The sequence below is a fragment of the Hyla sarda genome, chromosome 1 (genome assembly GCF_029499605.1).
Source record: "Hyla sarda isolate aHylSar1 chromosome 1, aHylSar1.hap1, whole genome shotgun sequence".
Taxonomy (NCBI): domain Eukaryota; kingdom Metazoa; phylum Chordata; class Amphibia; order Anura; family Hylidae; genus Hyla; species Hyla sarda.
The window spans coordinates 118,564,202-118,587,673 of NC_079189.1; the positions used below are offsets into that span (position 1 = coordinate 118,564,202).

The following is a 23,472-nucleotide window of genomic DNA, read 5'->3' on the forward strand; positions in this document are numbered from 1 at the left end:
TCGAGACCACATCACAGACGATGCTTTAAACGGAGACATTATTGGCTATTTTCTATCTGCCTACCATGTGCAGAACAATGTGAAATGCTGTTTGTTTTCCGTATGTGCTGTCAACAAGCAGGCACATAGAAGCGTTGTTCGGGATTATACCACCACCTGAGAAATGCTCTAGAATGCCTGAGATGGGAAAACGAAAAAGCTTGTCACTCAGACCCAGACACAAACTGCAGTTCTCCACCGACTGCAGATTGTGATTTGCATTACAAATCAGACTGCCAGGCTTCCAAAATTTCCCTCAAAATGGCACTGCCACTATATATCCTTCCCCGTGGTGTATAGACAAAGGAATCCGTTCTTTCCTTTCCAATGTATTCCATTGTCTGTATATATATAAAACAAATCTACCAGCCTATATTTGTTTCTCTCTGTGACATTATACTAGTGTTGCACACCTATTTACTTCTCCCATTGACTGTGCCGTCCCGTAAATAGCATCGCGGTCAATAAAAAGCAACACATAGAACCAGCAAAGCATGTAATTTGTAATGGGTCTAATTGGGAGAACGGCCCCTACTGCAGCAGACAGAGCCCACAGACATTTGGGCTTTTCCACTTTGCCAGCAAGTAGGGGGTATTTGCAGTTGGTGTTCTGCTTTCTGTACAGATACGCCCCTTCATCTGTTCTCACTGCAGCCTGTTCCCAATTTCAGGCTCAGAATACAAACCTTAGCTACTAGGCTGTATGTGCAATTGTAGCTGGAGACAGGAAAACTGAGCTTCCCATGCTACCTTCCCACATATGAGTGAATGAGGCAGCGGCAGTACCTGCTTGTACCGGTGTACAATGGGAAGCTTTGAGTAGAGAAATTGATAATCTTCATGGAAGAGTAATTTGAATGAAATTCCACTTGACAGGCTGTCTCCAAGCAAAATCCAGGCAGTGAGGGAGTGTGTGCAGCACACAAGGCTCGTCCAGCCACTGCTGTAGGTGCACAGCCACATATACACTGTAGCTACATCTCATCCTAGCTCTTCTTCATTAGTTCCTTTCCAGCAAGAGAGAGGTGGACATGGAGGAAAACATGGAAGAAGGACAGACACAGAAAGGTAATGTGTTTATGTGATTACTACATATCCTCTTGCCTTACAATATGTGCTGCCAGGATTAGCTAAACACTCTTGTTCTTTTTTCCCCCCTGTGCTTTGGCATTGTAGGCACATAGATACATAGAAATAACGGGGGGGCTGGGGAGAAGGCTATGAACCTGTTCCCATCTGAAGAACACTAATCTTCATTTATTTTAGCCTTTCACGCTTGCCTTGCTGGGTAAAATTAGGACCTCAGAGTGAACTGTGCAACAGACACTGACAATATGTATAGGTAGCTGGGCTCACAAAGGAGTCAATGTAGCCATTAATTCCCTGATTCAATGGAGCACAAGAATTGGGATAAAGATTTACATAGAGCTAGGCGGTGGGGGGGGGGGGGGGGGCATGATTGGGCTCTGTTCTACACCATGGTTATCATAATAATGTTTGTCTATTGTGCTACTATATCACTATAGCGTAAAACTGCATATTTCGTAGCGTTGTCTCCCGGTGCTGTATGTTTGTTTACTGCTGTGAGCAACAATCAGATGCACGAGATCCAGTTCTGCAAAATTGGCATTATTGTACAATAATCTGTTTTGCAGATTTTATTTTTGCCTTTAAATGATTATATTTAGTAGCTGATGCAGCGTGTTGTGGAATTATGCAAACTGGTCAGTGGGTTTTTATTTGCCACATCTTTCATCTGTGTTGTTGCACTCTCTCTCTCATTAGACCTGACCTACTTACGCTAAATGAATCCTGTTTTTTTATGCTGACTTGTTTTTCTATGTCTTTGTGCATGAAATGAGAGATCTTGCTTCTGATAACCTGTGTCCAGCAGGTGTATTGTGCTATGTATACATTTCATTCATCAGATTTTACAGCGGTTATGAGGGAAACCGGAATGATTATTAATTACAAAGTGATTAATGTGTTTTAATTAAAAAATGCAGTGGGAAGATTTTAATGAGATAATACAGACACCATGAAGATTTGGGCAAAGCAATCATGTTTTCAGTTTTTTTTTATTTATTATTATGGTGGCCATGTTGGCATGTTGTTTATACGTAAGGTTTTCAGGTCTCATTTATATGTCATCAAGGAAGCCCAATCATCACAATCGATGTTGCTTTGGTATGTTGGTTGTTGTTGTTATTGCTTTTCTATATTTACATAATAGATTGTAGTTTTTTTGTCCTGTACTCTATTGCCTACAACGATACATCGTCAATAAGAAGATTGTATGGTTTTACCATTTGAGGCTCTTTAGCTTATTTGCTAAATGTAAGCTCGTAGAATGGATAACATTAAGGCTTTGTTTTCTACACTTTATATGTCCCCTGTTGCCTAAAATGCATAGCAAGAAAATTTACAGATCTTGTGATTTCTACAACACTGACATCCTGTGGTAGCTGTGTAATTGTGAATACACTGAAGTTTATGTCAGACACTAATTGTTCATAATTTAATGCCTCAGGTCTTTGATTTGTCACTAGTCCCTAGCCATTACTTCTTGGCTGGATCCACATAAAGGGCACAAGGCCTGCTGTGGGTAGAAGAAATCCCACATTTATAAAGAGTGGAACACATTGGGGGCAGATTTACTAAAACTGTCTTGTATGTAGATTAGGCAGTCTAAGGCTGTGTTCACATTTTCCTTCAATAGTCTAAGATTTCTGTCACGCATTTTCACTTTTTTCCCTTCATATTTTGTTCCGGTTTTGGATATAAACCAGCCCTGTTCAATGCTGCTACCCAAGTCCAGATGTAAAATCTGTTCAATGCTGCTACCCAAGTCCATATGTAAAATATGTGATATGTTTGATTTCAAACACAGTATTAACTAATGTAAAAAACATTAAATAAACAAATTGCAAAAAATAAAGCCAAAGTAACAGCAGGTCTCCCCTCTCCAGTCCCCCAATACACATACACATAGCAGGACTCCACTTCCCAGTCCCCCCCCCTCATACACACACATAGCAGGACTCCACTTCCCACTCCCCCCTCCCTTCCATACACACATACCAGCCCCCCCCATACACACATAGCAGGACTCCACTTCATAGCCCCCCTCTCCCTCACATACACACATAGCAGGACTCCACTTCCCACTCCCCCCTCCCTCCCTTCCATACAGACATACCAGCCCCCCTCCCCCATACACACATAGCAGGACTCCACTTCCTAGCCCCCCCTCTCCCTCACATACACACATAGCAGAACTCCACTTCCCACTCTCCCTTCCATACACACATACCAGCCCCCCCTCCCCCCATACGCACATAGCAGGACTCCACTTCCTAGCCCCCCTCTCCCTCACATACACATATAGCAGGACTCCACTTTACATTCTCCACCCCCCCACACACACACATGACAGGAGTCCACTCCCCAGCCCCCCTCTCACATACACACATAGCAGGACTCCACTTCCCATCAGCCCCCCTGCCCCTGCACACATAGCAGGACTCCACTTCCCATCAGCGCACCCCCCCCCGCCCCTGCACACACATAGCAGGACTCCACTTCCCAGCCCCCCTCCCTCACATACACATAGCAGAACTCCACTTTCCAACCCCCCCTCCCTCACACACATAGCAGGACTCCATTTACTCCATTTACAAGCCCCCCCACATAAACATAGCAGGCTCCACCCCCCCCCCCCCTCACATACACATAGGACTCCACTTACCAGCCCATCCTCACATACACATAGCAGGACTACACTTACCAGCCCCCCTCCCCCTTAAACACACACAATAGGACTCTCTACCCCCTCTCTTACACACACATAGGAGGACTCTCAGCCCCCTTCCTTTACACAGTAATAGTAATTAGGTTCCCCTCTCACCCAGTGCAGCACATCTCCTCCAGAGCAGCTCCTCTTCCTGTATGTCGTCAGGAGAAGGAGGAGCCAGAAGAGCAGTGAGGGGTCAGAGAGGAGAGGCAGGGGTGAGTGTTACGTCTGTACAGCTGGTAGTACAGACTCTGTAGCCTTCGCTCTCTGTCTGACAGAAGTCTCTCCTGTGTGTGATGCTGCAGTTCACAGGTACTAATACAGTGACTGGTGCTGTATCTGTAGGGACTCAGGCAGCCTGTCCTCTGGCCCACAGGGCGACTGGCCTAACGGGAATTTTCTCGGTATCTTGGTAGGCCAATCTGGCCCTGCATACTCCTTAAAAAAAAAACAATGGGACATGTGTTGCACACATTTTTTTTAAATTAAGCAATACATATCAAAATATGAGGGGACAATAGATCAGACTTCTAACACTAGCTCCAGCTGTTTAAAAAATCTGGCACATTTTTACATATTTTTGTTTAACTTTATACCACCTGTCGTTTGACTTAATTTGTGCCAGAATTTTGTACCAACACTTTGGTGTTTGGTAGCTTATCTCAAGCCACACCCTTGTAACAGAAACCCTACCCTTTAACAGGTAGAATACACCCCCTCAATGAACAAGGCACAAGTGTCTAAGAACATAGGGGGAGATTTATCAAAACCTCTCCAGAGACAAAATTGCTGAGTTGCCCATAGCAACCAATCAGATCACTTCTTTCATTTTTGAAAAGGCCTCTGAAAAATGAAAGAAGCAATGTGATTAGTTCGGCAGCTCAGCAACTTTTCCTCTGGACAGGTTTCGATAAATCTTCCTCATGTAGTTTAACCCCTTAAGGAAAATGGACGTATATTTACATCCATTGCCTGCTCCCTTTATATGAAGCTGAGTGCGCTTCATACCCAGTGGGTCCCGATTGCTATCAGCAACCAGGACCTGCGGCTAATACCGAAAATCACCGGGCTGATGTCCGGTATTAGCCCTTTAGATGTCACGATCAAAGTTGATCGCAGTGTCTGAGACAGGAGAAAATAAATCCCGGCTAGCTCAGCAGGCTGTTCAGGACCACAGCGATTTCACCGTGGCAGTCCCGAAGAGCTGAGACGATGGCGGGCGGGTCCTTACCTGCCTCCTTGCCATCCGATCTGTGCCTTGATGCTCCAGCCAGGCTCCGCAGGCTGGAGCAATCAAGCACAGATAACATTGATCAAGGCTATGCAATGGCATAGCATTGACCAGTGTATGCAATCTAAGGATTGCATGTAATAGTACCCTATGGGGAAAAAGAAATTGTAAAAAAGTAAGAAAAAAGTTTAAATGTGATTTAACCCCTCTCCTAATAAAAGTTTGAATCACCCCCTTTTACCATTTAAAAAAAAAACATATTAATGTAAAAAATATATAAACATATGTTGTACCATCATGTGCGTAAATGTCCTAACTATAAAAATATAATGTTTATTAAACCACACGGTCTAATTACGTGTACGGCGTATACATGTAAAAGAAATTCCAAAGTTAAAAATGGTGTATTTTTGGTCACTTTATATACCCTAAAAAATGTATAAAAAGCGATGAAAAACACCCATCAAAAAAAAAAATGGTATCGATAAAAACTTCAGATCACGGCGCAAAAAATGAGCCCACAAACAGCACCATATAAGGAAAAATAAAAAAGTTATTGGGGTCAGAATAGGACATTTTTATACATGCTAATTATCATACAAATAATAATTAATTAAAAAAAAAGTAAAACAAAATAAGACCTATATAAGTTGGGTATCATTTTAATCATATGGACGTACAGAATAAAGAGAATGTGACATTTATACCAGTGCAAAGGGCACTGTGTAGAATTGGAAGCCCCCAAAAGTTACAAAATTGCTTTTTTTTTCTCCAATTTTGTCCCCCAAAGATTTTTTTTTTGTTTCACCGTAGATTTTTTGGTAAAATGACGGATGTCATTACGAAGTACAATTAGTGGCGCAAAAAAACAAGCCCTCATATGGGTCTGTAGGTGCAAAATTTAAAGCGTTCGGATTTTTAGAAGGCGAGGTGGAAAATACAAAAGTGCAAAAATGAAAAAACCTGTGGTCCTTAAGGGGTTATGGTGTGTATGCCCTTTTTTTGTGATAAAAGTTTGCTAGTATTATAATTTATTTACAATAGTAATAAATCTGCCCCATCATTTTGGAGATATTACATATACTTTTACATAATATTTATTTTTATTATATTTAAAGGGGTACTCCCGTGGAAAACTTTTTTTTTTTATTTAATCAACTGGTGCCAGAAAGTTAAACAGATTTGTAAATCACTTCTATTAAAAAATCTTAATCCTTCCAGTACTTTTTAGGGGCTGTATACTAAAGAGAAATTCAAAAAAGAAATGCATTTCCCCTGATGACCTCTGCTGTCCATTTTAGGAACTGTCCAGAGCAGGAGAAAATCCCCATAGCAAACATATGCTGCTCTGGACAGTTCCTAAAATGGACAGCAGAGAGCACTGTGGTCATGATATCAGAGGAAATGCATTTCTTTTTTGGATTTCTCTTTTTAGTATACAGCCCATAAAAAGTACTGGAAGGATTAAGATTTTTTTTTAATAGAAGTGATTTACAAATCTGTTTAACTTTCTGGCACCAGTTAATTGAAAAAAAAAAGTTTTCCAAGGGAGTACCCCTTTAAGATACTGTTTAATTGTCTGAGCATATAAAGGATATTGATATGTGTCAGTGAGGTGTAGCGTCTACTAAATGAAAGATGTTTGTTACGCTCCCCCCACTTTGATATATGAAGAGTGAAGTTAGTAATGGAGGTGGCCAGGGATGTACCATCATGAGTAATTACCCCTATCATTAAGTTACTGATAAATGTCAGCATTTTGAATATGTAACAAATAATACTGTAAGTAGGGAATGTCATTTATGTATACAACCCTTTTGGGTTTTTAGGATGTATTGCAATAATAAGACCTACATTTCTAGCATTAACATGATATACTAAAGGTGTCATTGGTATTGGAAAGTATTAAAAGCCGCAACAGATAAGGTGAAGAATATTCTGTAGTCACCATATACTTGTATTTTTTATCAGTGTAAGGAATATTGTATACCTTTTGCATACAGCAGATGTCCAGTTTCAGCATCAATCTGGTGTGTAAGTTGCGAGCAATGCTCACCTTCTCTCATTTGTTCAGTGTTAGCTGCTTGGCTGCTTTTTAGCTCTGCTCCATTAGAGCACGGCTATGATATATGAAGGCTGCTTAGCTGCTTGGCATGAACTGAGTTTCAGGTAGTCTGATCTCATCAGTGGACCAACCTCCCAATGCTTTACACTGCAGCATGTTACCGTATTTTTCGTTGTATAAGACGCACTTTTTCTTCCCCAAAACTGGGGGGAAAAAGTCGGTGCGTCTTATACGGCGAATACACCCCTATCGCGGCAGTCCCTGCGGCCATCAACGGCCGGAACCCGCGGCTAATACAGGACATCACCGATCGCGGTGATGCCCTGTATTAACCCTTCAGACGCGGCGATCAAAGCTGACCGCCGTGTTTGAAGGGAAAGTGACACTAACCCGGCTGTTCAGTCGGGCTGTTCGGGACCGCCGCGATTTCACCGCGGCGGTCCCGAACAGCCCGACTGAATAGCCGGGTTAGTGCTTACAGGACACCGGGGGGGACCTTACCTGCCTCCTCGGTGTCTTCTCCGTTCAGGGATCCCTTGTATGCTGGCGCTCTCCTTCCTCGTCATCACGTCGTCGCGTACGTGCGTCGGCGTGCGTAACGACGTGCGTAACGACGTGATGGCGGCGACGGAGAGCGAGGATACCCGGCCGGCAGCAGAGACGTTCCAGAGCGACGGGGACACGTTGACAGCGATGGAGCGACATCCAGGGCAGCGGTGACGGGTCCGGAGCGGCGGGGACACGTGAGTATTACCTCCTATGCAGTGGTCTTCAACCTGCGGACCTCCAGATGTTGCAAAACTACAACTCCCAGCATGCCCGGAAAGCCGTTGGCATGCTGGGAGTTGTAGTTTTGCATCATCTGGAGGTCCGCAGGTTGAAGACCACTATTGGGTTCAAAATCTTTATTTTTTTAGATTTTGCCCCTAAAAATTGGGTGCGTCTTATACGCCGGTGCGTCCTATAGGACGAAAAATACGGTACATTATCCACATGAAGTGCATATTGGAAGTGTTCAATTCAGCATTGGCCTAAAGTTCCTTAGGACCACTAGAATTTTTTTTAAAGCCTACCCTACTTTTTGTAAATCTATTTTGAAGTAACTATTGCACTCAAAGTTTAATAAGATATCCAGCGATAGTTAGATATCACCTGCAAATAAGGTTGTCTTCTAGACTGTGGGGTGCTATATTACATAACTACATTATTGTGTCACAGCTTGTGCCCACTAAAGGATACTCTGGTGGGCCAGTCCAACCTTGGTTCATTTCCACTACAACAAAGGCAGAATTATACAGCAAAGGCAGACGGTAAATGCATATTATACAATGAGTCTATTATGCCTTAAAGGGGCTTTACCATGATTCACTTTCCACAGCACAAAAAAAAAAAAGTCTGTAATGCAGGCATGACCTTATTTCCTTGTTTCTGTTTACTTTTTATTTGCTCCCCTTTTTATATGAAAATCTGTGTAGGTAGCGGAGCTTCTGCCTGCCATATGGTTTACATTTGCGTTAAACATAATTTTACAGCAGTCATTAGTGCTGATGCTTATATGTGTGGCAGCCATGGGGTGTTAGTAGAAATACCTTATCACTTCGTGACGCCAGGGCACCGTTATCCTATACACGATCCGAGTCTGAAGCCTTCTCCGCTGGGTCATGAACTTCCACCGTGCGAGTAATCCTTTCAGAATGACCAGCTTGAATAAATTTGATCTGGGCCTTCCCTTGAGTCTTCTACACACAAGACACTTGAACCACACTGTTGCTCAGACTTAGTCTGGACTAGAACATGGGCGACTCCTCCCCCACTTCACTATAAGGGCAAGAATTTAAGGGTTCCCATTGGCAGGCAGAGCCACATGGGGTTCACTGCTCTCTCTTAAGGGTACAGTAACACAGAAAAACATACATACATATAACAGCAATATAATTAATTTAGAAAAATATATTATTTTGCAATAAATAATGAATTCATTTAACTATAAGTCTCTAGTGGGCCCAACACCTTGTGCTGCCAAGCTGCCTGAAACAGTATAGAACCACAGGACAGTTATTGGTGCTTGGACACCACATATGCTACATGCATAATCTAATCTTCATAATGGTAAAGTTATCTCTTCTCTCCTCACATGGTGTACAGTATTATTAAAGTGAATAATATCCTTTTCCCCCTCATTGTTGTAGCCAGTAATATAGAAGCTATATCAGTTCATCATTTATATTTACCTCATAATGGCCAGAGAATATTCAGCCAGACAAGAAGACTTCCTCATACATAAATATGTAAGTGATCTATATGCAGCATAGCAGCTGTATATTCACTGTGTGTGAGGAGAACTGAGCTCGGTTCATCTCACCTACAGGAGCTTGAGTTTAAGATACCTTCTTTCTTTTCTTGCTTCTTTCATAAAAAAAAAAGCCTAAAACTAGAGCCAATGACCTAGATTTACTAAGACTGTGTAATTCTTAGACAGTACAAATATAGATGGACAGTCTTCAAATGTGCCAGATTTATTACAGTGTATCAGACTGCTTGATGTCCAACTTGTCCAGTCCAAGTTTAGACCAGCTATGAGTTGGCTTACTTTAAACCAGTTATTTGCAAAAATGTTGGTGCATTTTTGGTTCATTTAAGCCCAGCCTTGTTTTAGTGAAGCTATGCCCCTTTTAACAAGGGCACATCCCTTTTGTCAGACCCCACAGAAAAGTGTTTAAAATTCATAATAAGTGTTGTGCAAGTCATGTGAGACAAATTGTGTAAGATTTCTGGTGCATTTGGAATAGAAAATCTGAGTCAATTTGTCCCATTTTCAGATGTAACAGGAGAGGTGGAGCATTACATTTCACCCATTTAATTTAGTCTATGTAAAGCATGGATATGTAGGATCCAACAGAGATGAGGCTGATTTACACTTCCTTATAAAAATATAGATTACATGTACAATTGTGGTGTTTTCCCTGAAATAGTTTGTATTACTATATGCATTTTTGTGAATATTTTATGTGATTCATATCTTTCTGTTGAGAAATGTGAAGATAAAATGCCAGAAAAACACTCACAAACATTTTACAACAGCTGTTTATGATGTACCATGACATTTCTCTGGTAAAAATGGTCCAAGTGTCCTTCACACCGTCCCTTTGCGGTGATTTTAGGTAATCTTTTAGTTACTGGAATTTATCTGTTCATGTAGGGGATTGGAGGTGAAGTTTCTGCAGTAAAGGATGTTCAGCAGGGACTGGAGATTTGCTGTTTGTTAGCAGTAAAAGGTAGAGATTGTAAACCTGCATATTTGTTTTATAGGTTATCTTAGCTCTATAGGAAGCTAGTTATCTTTTTTCACATACTGTACAAAACAGTTTTTTGTTCTAATCTTCTGTATTTCCAAAGCATTATTATTATTATTAAAGACTGCATTCCCATAAAAATCCATGTGAAAATACTGTAGGTTTTTGCATTCCCTTACTGTAATAGCTACTATTCTGAAGTGTTTTCATACTGTTTATTTTTAATTCTTTAAAGGGGTGGGGGGAAAATGAGAAAAAGATAACTTACCTAGACCCGATTCCCAGATTGTCCTCTACAGCACCCATTCACCTCTGTCCAGTCCTTTGATATTCTTTCTTCTGCTTGGAGCAGAAATTGCTAGTTTAGCCAATCACTGGTCGTAGCGGTGTCTCGTCTCAATAGTGACTGGAAGGGCCAGCAGGTACTGCACCCAGAATCACCCAAACACCATGGCCCAGAATCTGTAGGAAACCTATAATGTATCAGGAATGCAGAAAATACCAAGGCCCTTTTTTGGGCTTCTGAGCAGCATAGGTGCAAAATCAAGCAAAAATCAATGAAAAGGCATAATGAACCAGTTGGAAAATGTGTGCACATGCTTGAAATGCTATAAACACGATGAGAAATTGTCAGTTTTTACATTAGTAAATCTGTGTAGAGTGTGTAAATTCTAAACTTGCTATAAACACACAAAATACTAGAATATTTAACTATTTGTTGTTAATAATAGAAATGCATCAAGAAATATAAACCTTTAAAAAGTTTTTTTTGACTCATGATACTAATTGGACTTTTTAGCAGTTCATCATTATTACGTTGTCTTTATTTAGCTTATTACAGGATGTGTAATGAAAAGCTTAAAAGGGTACTCTGGCGCTTAGACATCTTATCCCCTATCCAAAGGATAGGGGATAAGATGCCTGATCGTGGGGGTCCCGCCGCTGGGGACCCCGGGGATCTTGTACGCCGCACCCCGTTAAAATCAGTCCCCGGAGCGTGTTCGCTCCGGGTCTGATTACTGTCGATCACGAGGCCGGAGCATTATGACGTCACGGCTCCGCCCCCATGTGACGTCACGCTCTGCCCCCTCAATGCAAGCCTATGGAAGGGGGCGTGAAAGTGAACACGCTCCGGGGACTCATTTTAACGGGGTGCGGCATGCAAGATCACGGGGGTCCCCAGCGGCGGGACCCCCGCGATCAGGCATATTATCCCCTATCCTTTGTATAGGGGATAAGATGTCTAAGCGCCGGAGTACCCCTTTTAACATACCGTATTTATCGGCGTATAACACGCACTTTTTAGGCTAAAATTTTTAGCCTAAAGTCTGTGTGCGTGTTATACGCCGATACACCCCCAGGAAAGGCAGGGGGAGAGAGGCCGTCGCTGCCCGCTTCTCTCCCCCTGCCTTTCCTGGGGTCTAGAGCGCTGCTGTCGGCCCTTCTCACCCCCTGGTTATTGGCGCCGCTGCCCGTTCTGTCCCCCTGACTATCGGTGCCAGCGCCGATAGCCAGGGGGAGAGAAGCGGCACCGACAGCCAGGGAGAGAGAAGGGGCAGCGGCACCCATTGCCGGCGCCGCTGCCCCGTTGCCTCCCCCCATCCCCGGTGGCATAATTACCTGAGTCGGGTCCGCGCTGCTGCAGGCCTCGGGCGTGCGTCCCCGGCGTCATTGCTATGCGCTGAACGGCGCGGCATATGACGTCAGTGCGCCGCGCCGTGCATAGCAACGACGCAGGGGACGCACGCCGGAGGCCTGCAGCAGCGCGGACCCGACTCAGGTAATTATGCCACCAGGGATGGGGGGAGGCAGCGGCGCCGGCAATGGGTGCCGCTGCCCCTTCTCTCCCCCTGGCTATCGGCGCCGGTACCGATAGTCAGGGGGACAGAACGGGCAGCGGCGCCGATAACCAGGGGGTGAGAAGGGCCGACAGCAGCGCTCTAGACCCCAGGAAAGGCAGGGGGAGAGAAGCGGGCAGTGACGGCCTCTCTCCCCCTGCCTTTCCTGGGGGTATATCGGGGTATACACGCGCACACACGCACCCTCATTTTACCATGGATATTTGGGTAAAAAACTTTTTTTACCCAAATATCCTTGGTAAAATGAGGGTGCGTGTTATAGGCCGGTGCGTGGTATACCCCGATAAATACGGTATATTTCAGGTTCATTAATAGTCTAGAATCTAGCACTTAAGTGTCCTGATCAATCTGTTTCCTTTGACAATTACTCTGAGCATGGTAATCAAGGGAAAAATCCAGAGGTCCCATCCAAAGGTATTGAAAGTAAAATGAACTCCATGATCAGAGACAATGTGGGCTGAAAGACTATGGTGGGGACTGAATCTCTGTGAAGACTGTAAATACTTAAAATTTTTGTTAAAGAGTAGCTCCTATCATCCTTTTTTTCTGTCCCTGCCTATTGCCCATCTATCCCTAACCCCTTTTCTGCCTTCATTTTTTTTTTTAATAATCTTAGAAATGCCTTTTTGTCTGCCTGGTAGTGTGCTTAGATTTCCAAGTTCAGGAGTGGATTGCAGGACTTAGTCAGCAGCGGCGCATGTATGCAGGGAGGCGGGCTGGCTTGTGAGCCAATGAGCGCATCCTCTGTTCTCAGCGCAGCCTGAATGAATTAGGACCGATTGCCCGGCCAGCATCGGTTCGAATTCAGGCGTGACCTCACGCCAGGCTGCAGCCCGCCACTAGGAGGGAGACCCCTAGTGGCCGGTTTTTACATGTAAAATAAACAATTTTAATAAAAAATAACAAAATAAATGTTGTATAAGTACTACAAAATATAAAAAAAATTGGTGACAGTGCCCATTTAATTAATGTAATTGCGCCCTCCTAAAAATGTTAGGATCTTTTGGCAGAAAAGAACCTCTTGGAGAAGAAGCAAGAAGGAATGTTTTTATACACTTGGACTGTTGAAAGGGATCTCCTCCCCCTGGAGGCATTGACCTCCAGGGAGGACCACTTACTTGAATCAAAATCATCGAGAACCAGATTCAAATGATGACATATTTTAAGATGGCTGAAAGCATGAACTGAAGAAACTTCCCAATCTTGGGTATTCGCCCACTTTTGGGTTAGGGCAGTAAGCAATGAGATTACCTGAGATAAATTGTAAATACAGTGATCCCTCAACTTACAGTGGCCTCAACATACAATGGTCTTTTCTGGACCATTGTAACTTAAAACCAGACTCAACATACAAAACTACGGACAGTTCAGACCTGTGAAACGTGTCAATGGCCGGAAGAACTGACCAATCAGAATGGGCATTTCACTGGTAAAACCCCTGTATTCCTAAAGTGCATGCACTGACTGGTGTCTGGTAGTACCCCCTACAGTACAGGGAGGTATTACATGTTCTGTACTACTCTTTACCTGTGCCAAGGATAGCTGCTCCAGGTGAGGGAGGCTCCATGTTACTTTTTTGGGACACTGTGTGCAATGTACAGGACCCTGAAGAAGCTCCTGTCCTCTACATAGACAGTGATTTACAGCTTCCAGCAGATTTTTCTTTCTTTTCTATGTAAGGACTTGCTTTTACCTGTATTAGTTATCTACTTATTTTTGTTTAATTCTCACTTTTACTTTAGAACCAATTACCAAGTTTCCATAGAGTTATGGTCTCAACATACAATGGTTTCAACATACAATGGTCGGCCTTGAACCGATTAATATTGTAACTTAAGGGACCACTGTAAATTGTTGATAATAGCATCCAGACATCTCTGGGGAGCACACAAGAACCCAGCTCCAGTCAGGGTAAAAGATTCACGACTTTTCTATGGCAAGGAGAAAAGTAAATATTCCTATGGGAGTAGCGTGGCTAGAAAGGAGCCAAATATCAGTTATGGTGATGATATACTAGGAGATTCTCTGTTACCCTTTTAGAAAACATTTCTACAGAATTTCATTGTTAAGGTGGTAGTTTATTTAGACAAGCAATTCAAGATATCAATTTAAAGAAGAAAAAGCAGAAAACAGGAGGGTCCTTAGCAAGTGATTTGAATAGATGACCAGTGGTACAAGAGTGTAGTCTGAGCGATGATAATTCCAAAAGTACAGGACTAGAAACATTTTTGAAGAACCAGAAAAGAGACCTCTTTGGTGTAACGGACCTCTAATTGAAGCTGGTTTGGAACTGTTTGTTGAGTGATATGTCCCTGTAGGATAAAGAGTCTGTTGACTACATGTATTAGGTTCTAAGGAGTCTCATTGTGAGAATCTGAAGGCTGTACTGATCGCTTGTAGAACTCATACTAATAAGAACCAGAATTTTACAACTGGAAAAAGAAAGCATCTGACCCAAGGTGATCTCTTCATTCTAACCTAGACCTTGGAGTTTCCAGATATGTTCATTGATTTGGAGATGACCACAGTAAATACATTAACCTTGAGTCAGAGGCCATCTTCATTCCTCAGTTTACAACACTGTAGGACTCGCTTGCATAGGCTTGTGTGGAGCAACTGGTGGACTGAAGGTAGGAGTTTAACTTAGAAATGTCTGGTACTCAGGGAAACCAGATTATCCAGTGCAGTAGGGAGGTCTCAACCTGCCAGTTCATCTACCCAATTTACCTTAAATAGATTGAATGGTACAACCAGAGCTTCATTGCTCCAAGCTAATTCAGATGCCAGGATATAACATTAACAGCTTATTGACCAACAGAATGTGGAAGAATTATCTTGCTTAAGCTGAAAAAGACAGCAGCACAAAATATACAGCTGGTTTCTTTACAGACTGTCTTAAGCAAAGCTAGGAAAGAAGAGAGTACACCAGAAGGCCCAAGCTAAACCCTTTTTTTTAAATCAAGATAACAAATAATATAGGCCGCTTTTACACTGATTGATGAACCCATGATAGTCCTTTGGGCTCCCTTTAAACAAAGAAGAAGCTGGAGGAGAAGGGAAAAGGCGTAGTTATCTCAGGCATCTGATAGAACATGAATGCTGAGCATGCTATTAGTAATTTGCTAGATGACTTGTTGGGGAAGTTCATATACAGTATGTCCAGAGGTTTTTTGACTAGTGGATCTTTTACTGTACATGTGGATCATCTACTGGTCAAGCAATTAGTTTGGAGATGGCTAGATTGGGTGCAGCATGTAAAGAATCTTCCTGTTCTTCACTCTTAACCCCTCCAAAGAGACACCGAGTTTTCTGGTCAGATTCCAAACCATTAGGGGAATTTACGAAAACCAGCAGTGCTGATGCAGGCCCTTTTTCAATAAGCCACGACCCCTCTGTACTAAGCCAAGCCCACACGGTGACAGTGGCAAGTAAGAACCGAATGGTAGCTCAGAACAAAACCAAAGCATTAACAAGACCATAAATGAGGATAGTATAAGAGAACAGACTTTCATTTACAAAGTCATCTTCATCCAGTGTACTTGAAAATAAAACATTTCCTTTATTTTCCTTGATTAAAGGGATACTCCACCCCTGGACATCTTACCCCCCCCCCCCCCCAGGTGATCTGCGGCCCGGTGGGAGGTGCAGAACTGCGTCCTATGCAGTTCTGAGATCGCTCCTCCACTCAGCTGTCCAAGGATTGACAAAGATACAGTGAGAGGAGGGGAAGGCAGAGCAGGACAGGACACAACTCTGCCCCTCCCTCAGCTCCATACATGCAACCCTAAGCTCCGCTCCTGTCAGCTGTCACTGTGTAGTTGTTACGCCGAGCGCTCCGGGTCCCCGCTCCTCCCCGGAGCGCTCGCTACACTCTCGCTATTGCAGCGCTCCGGTCAGATCCACTGACCCGGTGCGCTGCGATCCTGCCTCCAGCCGGGATGCGATTCGCGATGCGGGTGGCGCCCGCTCGCGATGCGCACCCCGGCTCCCGTACCTGACTCGCTCTCCGTCGGTCCTGTCCCGGCGCGCGCGGCCCCGCTCCCTAGGGCGCGCGCGCGCCGGGTCTCTGCGATTTAAAGGGCCACTGCGCCGCTGATTGGCGCAGTGGTTCTAATTAGTGTGTTCACCTGTGCACTCCCTATGTATACCTCACTTCCCCTGCACTCCCTCGCCGGATCTTGTTGCCATTGTGCCAGTGAAAGCGTTTCCTTGTGTGTTCCTAGCCTGTGTTCCAGACCTCCTGCCGTTGCCCCTGACTACGATCCTTGCTGCCTGCCCCGACCTTCTGCTACGTCCGACCTTGCTTCTGTCTACTCCCTTGTACCGCGCCTATCTTCAGCAGTCAGAGAGGTTGAGCCGTTGCTAGTGGATACGACCTGGTCACTACCGCCGCAGCAAGACCATCCCGCTTTGCGGCGGGCTCTGGTGAACACCAGTAGTGACTTAGAACCGGTCCACTAGCACGGTCCACGCCAATCCCTCTCTGGCACAGAGGATCCACCTTCTGCCAGCCGGCATCGTGACAGTAGATCCGGCCATGGATCCCGCTGAAGTTCCTCTGCCAGTTGTCGCCGACCTCACCACGGTGGTCGCCCAGCAGTCACAACAGATAGCGCAACAAGGCCACCAGCTGTCTCAACTGACCGTGATGCTACAGCAGCTTCTACCTCAGCTTCAGCAATCATCTCCTCTGCCAGCTCCTGCACCTCCTCCGCAGCGAGTGGCCGCTTCAGGCCTACGACTATCCTTGCCGGATAAATTTGATGGGGACTCTAAATTTTGCCGTGGCTTTCTTTCTCAATGTTCCCTGCACTTGGAGATGATGTCGGACCAGTTTCCTACTGAAAGGTCTAAGGTGGCTTTCGTAGTCAGCCTTCTGTCTGGAAAAGCTCTGTCATGGGCCACACCGCTCTGGGACCGCAATGACCCCGTCACTGCCTCCGTACACTCCTTCTTCTCGGAAATTCGAAGTGTCTTTGAGGAACCTGCCCGAGCCTCTTCTGCTGAGACTGCCCTGTTGAACCTGGTCCAGGGTAATTCTTCCGTTGGCGAGTACGCCATACAATTCCGTACTCTTGCTTCAGAACTATCCTGGAATAATGAGGCCCTCTGCGCGACCTTTAAAAAAGGCCTATCCAGCAACATTAAAGATGTTCTGGCCGCACGAGAAATCCCTGCTAACCTACATGAACTCATTCATCTAGCCACTCGCATTGACATGCGTTTTTCCGAAAGGCGTCAGGAGCTCCGCCAGGATATGGACTTTGTTCGCACGAGGCGTTTTTTCTCCCCGGCTCCTCTCTCCTCTGGTCCTCTGCAATCCGTTCCTGTGCCTCCCGCCGTGGAGGCTATGCAAGTTGACCGGTCTCGCCTGACACCTCAAGAGAGGACACGACGCCGCATGGAGAATCTCTGCCTGTACTGTGTCGGTACCGAACACTTCCTGAAGGATTGTCCTATCCGTCCTCCCCGCCTGGAAAGACGTACGCTGACTCTGCACAAAGGTGAGACAGTCCTTGATGTCAACTCTGCTTCTCCACGTCTTACTGTGCCTGTGCGGATATCTGCCTCTACCTTCTCCTTCTCTACTATGGCCTTCTTGGATTCCGGATCTGCAGGAAATTTTATCTTGGCCTCTCTCATCAACAGGTTCAACATCCCGGTGACCAGTCTCGCCAGACCCCTCTACATCAATTGTGTTAACAATGAAAGATTGGACTGTACCATACGTTTTCGCACGGAGCCCCTCCTAATGTGCATCGGACCTCATCACGAAAAAATTGAGTTTTTGGTCCTCCCCAATTGCACTTCAGAAATTCTCCTTGGACTACCCTGGCTTCAACACCATTCCCCAACCCTGGATTGGTCCACAGGGGAGATCAAGAGTTGGGGTACCTCTTGTTTCAAGGACTGCCTTAAACCGGTTCCCAGTACTCCCTGCCGTGACCCTGTGGTTCCCCCTGTAACCGGTCTCCCTAAGGCCTTTATGGACTTTGCTGATGTATTTTGCAAAAAACAAGCTGAGACTCTACCTCCTCACAGGCCTTATGACTGTCCTATTGACCTCCTCCCGGGCACTACTCCACCCCGGGGCAGAATTTATCCTCTGTCCGCCCCAGAGACTCTTGCTATGTCTGAGTACATCCAGGAAAATTTAAAAAAGGGCTTTATCCGCAAATCCTCCTCTCCTGCCGGAGCTGGATTTTTCTTTGTGTCCAAAAAAGATGGCTCCCTACGTCCTTGCATTGACTACCGCGGTCTTAATAAAATCACGGTAAAGAACCGCTATCCTCTACCTCTTATCTCTGAACTCTTTGATCGCCTCCAAGGTGCCCACATCTTTACCAAACTGGACTTAAGAGGTGCTTATAATCTCATCCGCATCAGGGAGGGGGATGAATGGAAAACGGCATTTAACACTAGAGATGGACACTTTGAGTATCTGGTCATGCCCTTTGGCCTGTGCAACGCCCCTGCCGTCTTCCAAGACTTTGTTAATGAAATTTTTCGTGATCTCTTATATTCCTGTGTTGTTGTGTATCTGGACGATATTCTGATTTTTTCTGCCAACCTAGAAGAACACCGCCAACATGTCCGCATGGTTCTTCAGAGACTTCGTGACAATCAACTTTATGCCAAAATGGAGAAATGTCTGTTTGAATGTCAATCTCTTCCTTTCCTAGGATACTTGGTCTCTGGCCGGGGACTACAAATGGATCCAGACAAACTCTCTGCCGTCTTAGATTGGCCACGCCCCTCCAGACTCCGTGCTATCCAACGTTTTTTGGGGTTCGCCAATTATTACAGACAATTTATTCCTCATTTTTCCACCATTGTGGCCCCTATCGTGGCCTTAACCAAAAAGAATGCCAATCCTAAGTCATGGCCTCCTCAAGCGGAAGACGCCTTTAAACGGCTCAAGGCTGCCTTTTCTTCTGCTCCCGTGCTCTCCAGACCCGACCCATCTAAACCCTTCCTATTGGAGGTTGATGCCTCCTCAGTAGGAGCTGGAGCGGTTCTTCTACAAAAAAATTCTTCCGGGCATGCTGTTACTTGTGGTTTTTTTTCTAGGACCTTTTCTCCGGCGGAGAGGAACTACTCCATTGGGGATCGAGAGCTACTGGCCATTAAATTAGCACTTGAGGAATGGAGGCATCTGCTGGAGGGATCAAAATTTCCAGTTATTATTTACACCGATCACAAGAATCTCTCCTATCTCCAGTCTGCCCAACGGCTGAATCCTCGCCAGGCCAGGTGGTCTCTGTTCTTTGCCCGGTTTAATTTTGAAATTCTCTTTCGCCCTGCCGATACGAACATTAGGGCCGATGCTCTCTCTCGTTCCTCGGACGCCTCGGAAGTAGAGCTCTCTCCGCAACACATCATTCCTCCTGACTGCCTGATCTCCACTTCTCCAGCCTCCATCAGGCAAACTCCTCCAGGGAAGACCTTCGTCTCTCCACGCCAACGCCTCGGAATCCTCAAATGGGGTCACTCCTCCCATCTCGCAGGCCATGCGGGCATCAAGAAATCCGTGCAACTCATCTCTCGTTTCTATTGGTGGCCGACTCTGGAGACGGATGTTGTTGATTTTGTGCGGGCCTGCACTGTCTGTGCCCGGGATAAGACTCCTCGCCAGAAGCCCGCTGGTCTTCTTCATCCTCTGCCTATCCCCGAACAGCCTTGGTCTCTGATTGGTATGGACTTTATTACAGACTTACCCCCATCCCGTGGCAACACTGTTGTTTGGGTGGTCGTTGATCGATTTTCCAAGATGGCACATTTCATTCCTCTTCCTGGTCTTCCTTCAGCGCCTCAGTTGGCAAAACAATTTTTTGTACACATTTTTCGTCTTCACGGGTTGCCCACGCAGATCGTCTCGGATAGAGGCGTCCAATTCGTGTCAAAATTCTGGAGGGCTCTCTGTAAACAACTCAAGATTAAATTAAACTTTTCTTCTGCTTATCATCCTCAGTCCAATGGGCAAGTAGAAAGAGTTAACCAGGTCCTGGGTGATTATTTACGGCATTTTGTTCCCTCCCGCCAGGATGACTGGGCAGATCTTCTACCATGGGCCGAATTCTCGTATAACTTCAGAGTCTCTGAGTCTTCTTCCAAATCCCCATTTTTCGTGGTGTACGGCCGTCACCCTCTTCCCCCCCCTCCCTACTCCCTTGCCCTCTGGTTTGCCCGCTGTGGATGAAATAACTCGTGATCTTTCCACCATATGGAAAGAGACCCAAAATTCTCTCTTACAGGCTTCATCACGCATGAAGAAGTTTGCTGATAAGAAAAGAAGAGCTCCCCCCATTTTTTCTCCCGGAGACAAGGTATGGCTCTCCGCTAAATATGTCCGCTTCCGTGTTCCCAGCTACAAATTGGGACCACGCTATCTTGGTCCTTTCAAAATTTTGTGCCAGATTAATCCTGTCTCTTACAAACTTCTTCTTCCTCCTTCTCTTCGTATTCCTAATGCCTTTCACGTTTCTCTTCTTAAACCACTCATCATTAACCGTTTCTCTCCCAAACTTGTTTCTCCCACTCCTGTTTCCGGCTCCTCGGACATCTTCTCCGTGAAGGAGATACTGGCCTCCAAGAGGGTCAGAGGGAAAACCTTTTTTTTGGTCGATTGGGAGGGCTGTGGTCCTGAAGAGAGATCCTGGGAACCTGAGGACAATATCCTAGACAAAAGTCTGGTCCTCAGGTTCTCAGGCTCTAAGAAGAGGGGGAGACCCAAGGGGGGGGGGTACTGTTACGCCGAGCGCTCCGGGTCCCCGCTCCTCCCCGGAGCGCTCGCTACACTCTCGCTATTGCAGCGCTCCGGTCAGATCCACTGACCCGGTGCGCTGCGATCCTGCCTCCAGCCGGGATGCGATTCGCGATGCGGGTGGCGCCCGCTCGCGATGCGCACCCCGGCTCCCGTACCTGACTCGCTCTCCGTCGGTCCTGTCCCGGCGCGCGCGGCCCCGCTCCCTAGGGCGCGCGCGCGCCGGGTCTCTGCGATTTAAAGGGCCACTGCGCCGCTGATTGGCGCAGTGGTTCTAATTAGTGTGTTCACCTGTGCACTCCCTATGTATACCTCACTTCCCCTGCACTCCCTCGCCGGATCTTGTTGCCATTGTGCCAGTGAAAGCGTTTCCTTGTGTGTTCCTAGCCTGTGTTCCAGACCTCCTGCCGTTGCCCCTGACTACGATCCTTGCTGCCTGCCCCGACCTTCTGCTACGTCCGACCTTGCTTCTGTCTACTCCCTTGTACCGCGCCTATCTTCAGCAGTCAGAGAGGTTGAGCCGTTGCTAGTGGATACGACCTGGTCACTACCGCCGCAGCAAGACCATCCCGCTTTGCGGCGGGCTCTGGTGAACACCAGTAGTGACTTAGAACCGGTCCACTAGCACGGTCCACGCCAATCCCTCTCTGGCACAGAGGATCCACCTTCTGCCAGCCGGCATCGTGACAGTAGTTCATGGTAGGAGGGACGTAGATATGCACAGTAGTGTTCATGTATACGTCCTCCTGACGTGAACACTACTGTGCATATCTACATCCCTCCTGTCATGAACTACAAAATGACCGCTAACAGGAGCGGAGCTTAGGTTTGCATATATGGAGCTTGCAGAGGTGCAGAGTTGTGTCCGGCCCTGCTCTGCCTTCCCTTCCCCTCACTGTATCTTCATCAATCCTCGGACAGCTGAGGGGAGGAGCGAACTCAGAACTGCATAGGACACAGTTCTGCACCTCACACCGGCACCCCAGCATTCTGAACGGTTATGTTTGGACGGCTCTTATCGTGACTTCACGCCCCCTCCCATAGACATGAATGGAGGGGCGTTATGGCTGTACTCGTAACAACCACGACCCGAACACCGCATTCTGAACATAACTTTTCAGAATGTCGCAGTGCTGGCCCGGAGATGAAACATTTTATCCCCTATCTTTAAGATAGGAGATGACATGTCCAGGGACGGAGTACCCCTTTAAAGCAAATAACATTTATATTAGTTAAAGTAGTACTCTGGCCCTAAGACATCTTATCCCCTTTCCAAAGCATAGGGTTATAAGATGTCTGATCGCGGGGGTCATGGCCCCTCCCATAAACTTGCATTGCGGGGTCAGGGTGTGACATCACACGGGGCGGAGTCGTGACGACACGATACTTCTGCCCCATAGTCGTGACCCGGCAGACTTCGAGGCTGCAATGCTCCCAGAGGTGCACCTCCCAGAGGTGGGTGCTGCATGCAAGATAGCGGGGGTCCCCACTAAGATGTCTTTGGGCCGAATTACCCCTTTAATGTGTTTAAAGAGCATATTATGCATATAATGCATTGTATATATTATAATGTTGCTGATTGTATATATACTATAACATGGCTTACATCCTACAGTATAAATCTCTACGTGGTGTTTTTGATTTGTTGTTTTGGAAAAATTTATAGCATCTACTGTACAGTCTTGGTCTTTTGCGTAACAGCATCTAATAAGCTATGCATTTTTATACTTAATGTAAGTTTTGTATAACATTCTTTAATTGATGATGCAGATCTCTCTCCGGGTTTGGCAACATATTGTATTGTAATGAGGTCTATTAGCATGACGGCCATTACAGACCAGTTGCTGAGTAGTGATTATGAATACCTGGGCTATAGATTTTCATTACATGTTTCACTGGCAGCTACATCAGTGCAATTGCTGCCAAACAATTAATTATATTCCACTAGATAAAGGCTTGACATTTTCTTTATAGAAATAATAGCTCCTGCTTCCTAACAACTCAAAGTGAATTATATGACTTTTCATGAAAACAAAGCATTAGCATAAAGATGTGGCCCTAAGCACATTTTCTTCAGAATTTTTTTAAAACAGTATTAAAACTGTGTCTCATTTTAATTCATTGTATTATTTGAAAAGGCAGATGTCGCTCTCCCCCCCCCCCCCCCCCCCACACCAAGTATACAATTTTTAACCAGTTATTGGGAGATGTAACCTTGGAATATAAAACATAAGAAATGGGGCACTCACCCAGACATCCAATACCCTTCCTTGTACTGCTGAGAAACTTCGCAGTATAGCAATGGCTGTCTTTGGTTTGACTTATATCTCTAGTCATAGTTCAAGGCCCTAACTTTTGTAGTAATTAGAAAGGCAGTTTTCCTTCTCCTGGAGGAGAGCCAATACAAATTCAGGGTCAAAAACCCTAT

At 45.4% G+C, this 23,472-nt stretch overlaps 1 protein-coding gene across 1 annotated transcript in view; it reads left to right on the plus strand.

Moving 5' to 3' along the window:
• Nucleotides 1-695: 695 nt before the first annotated feature.
• GPM6A (glycoprotein M6A) overlaps nt 696-23,472 on the plus strand; it is a 182,711-nt gene continuing 159,934 nt past the window's right edge. The window contains exon 1 of the mRNA XM_056560682.1: nt 696-1,107. Within this exon, the coding sequence (XP_056416657.1) occupies nt 1,071-1,107 (37 nt within the window). The 5' untranslated portion in view covers nt 696-1,070. The remainder of the gene's footprint in view (nt 1,108-23,472) is intronic.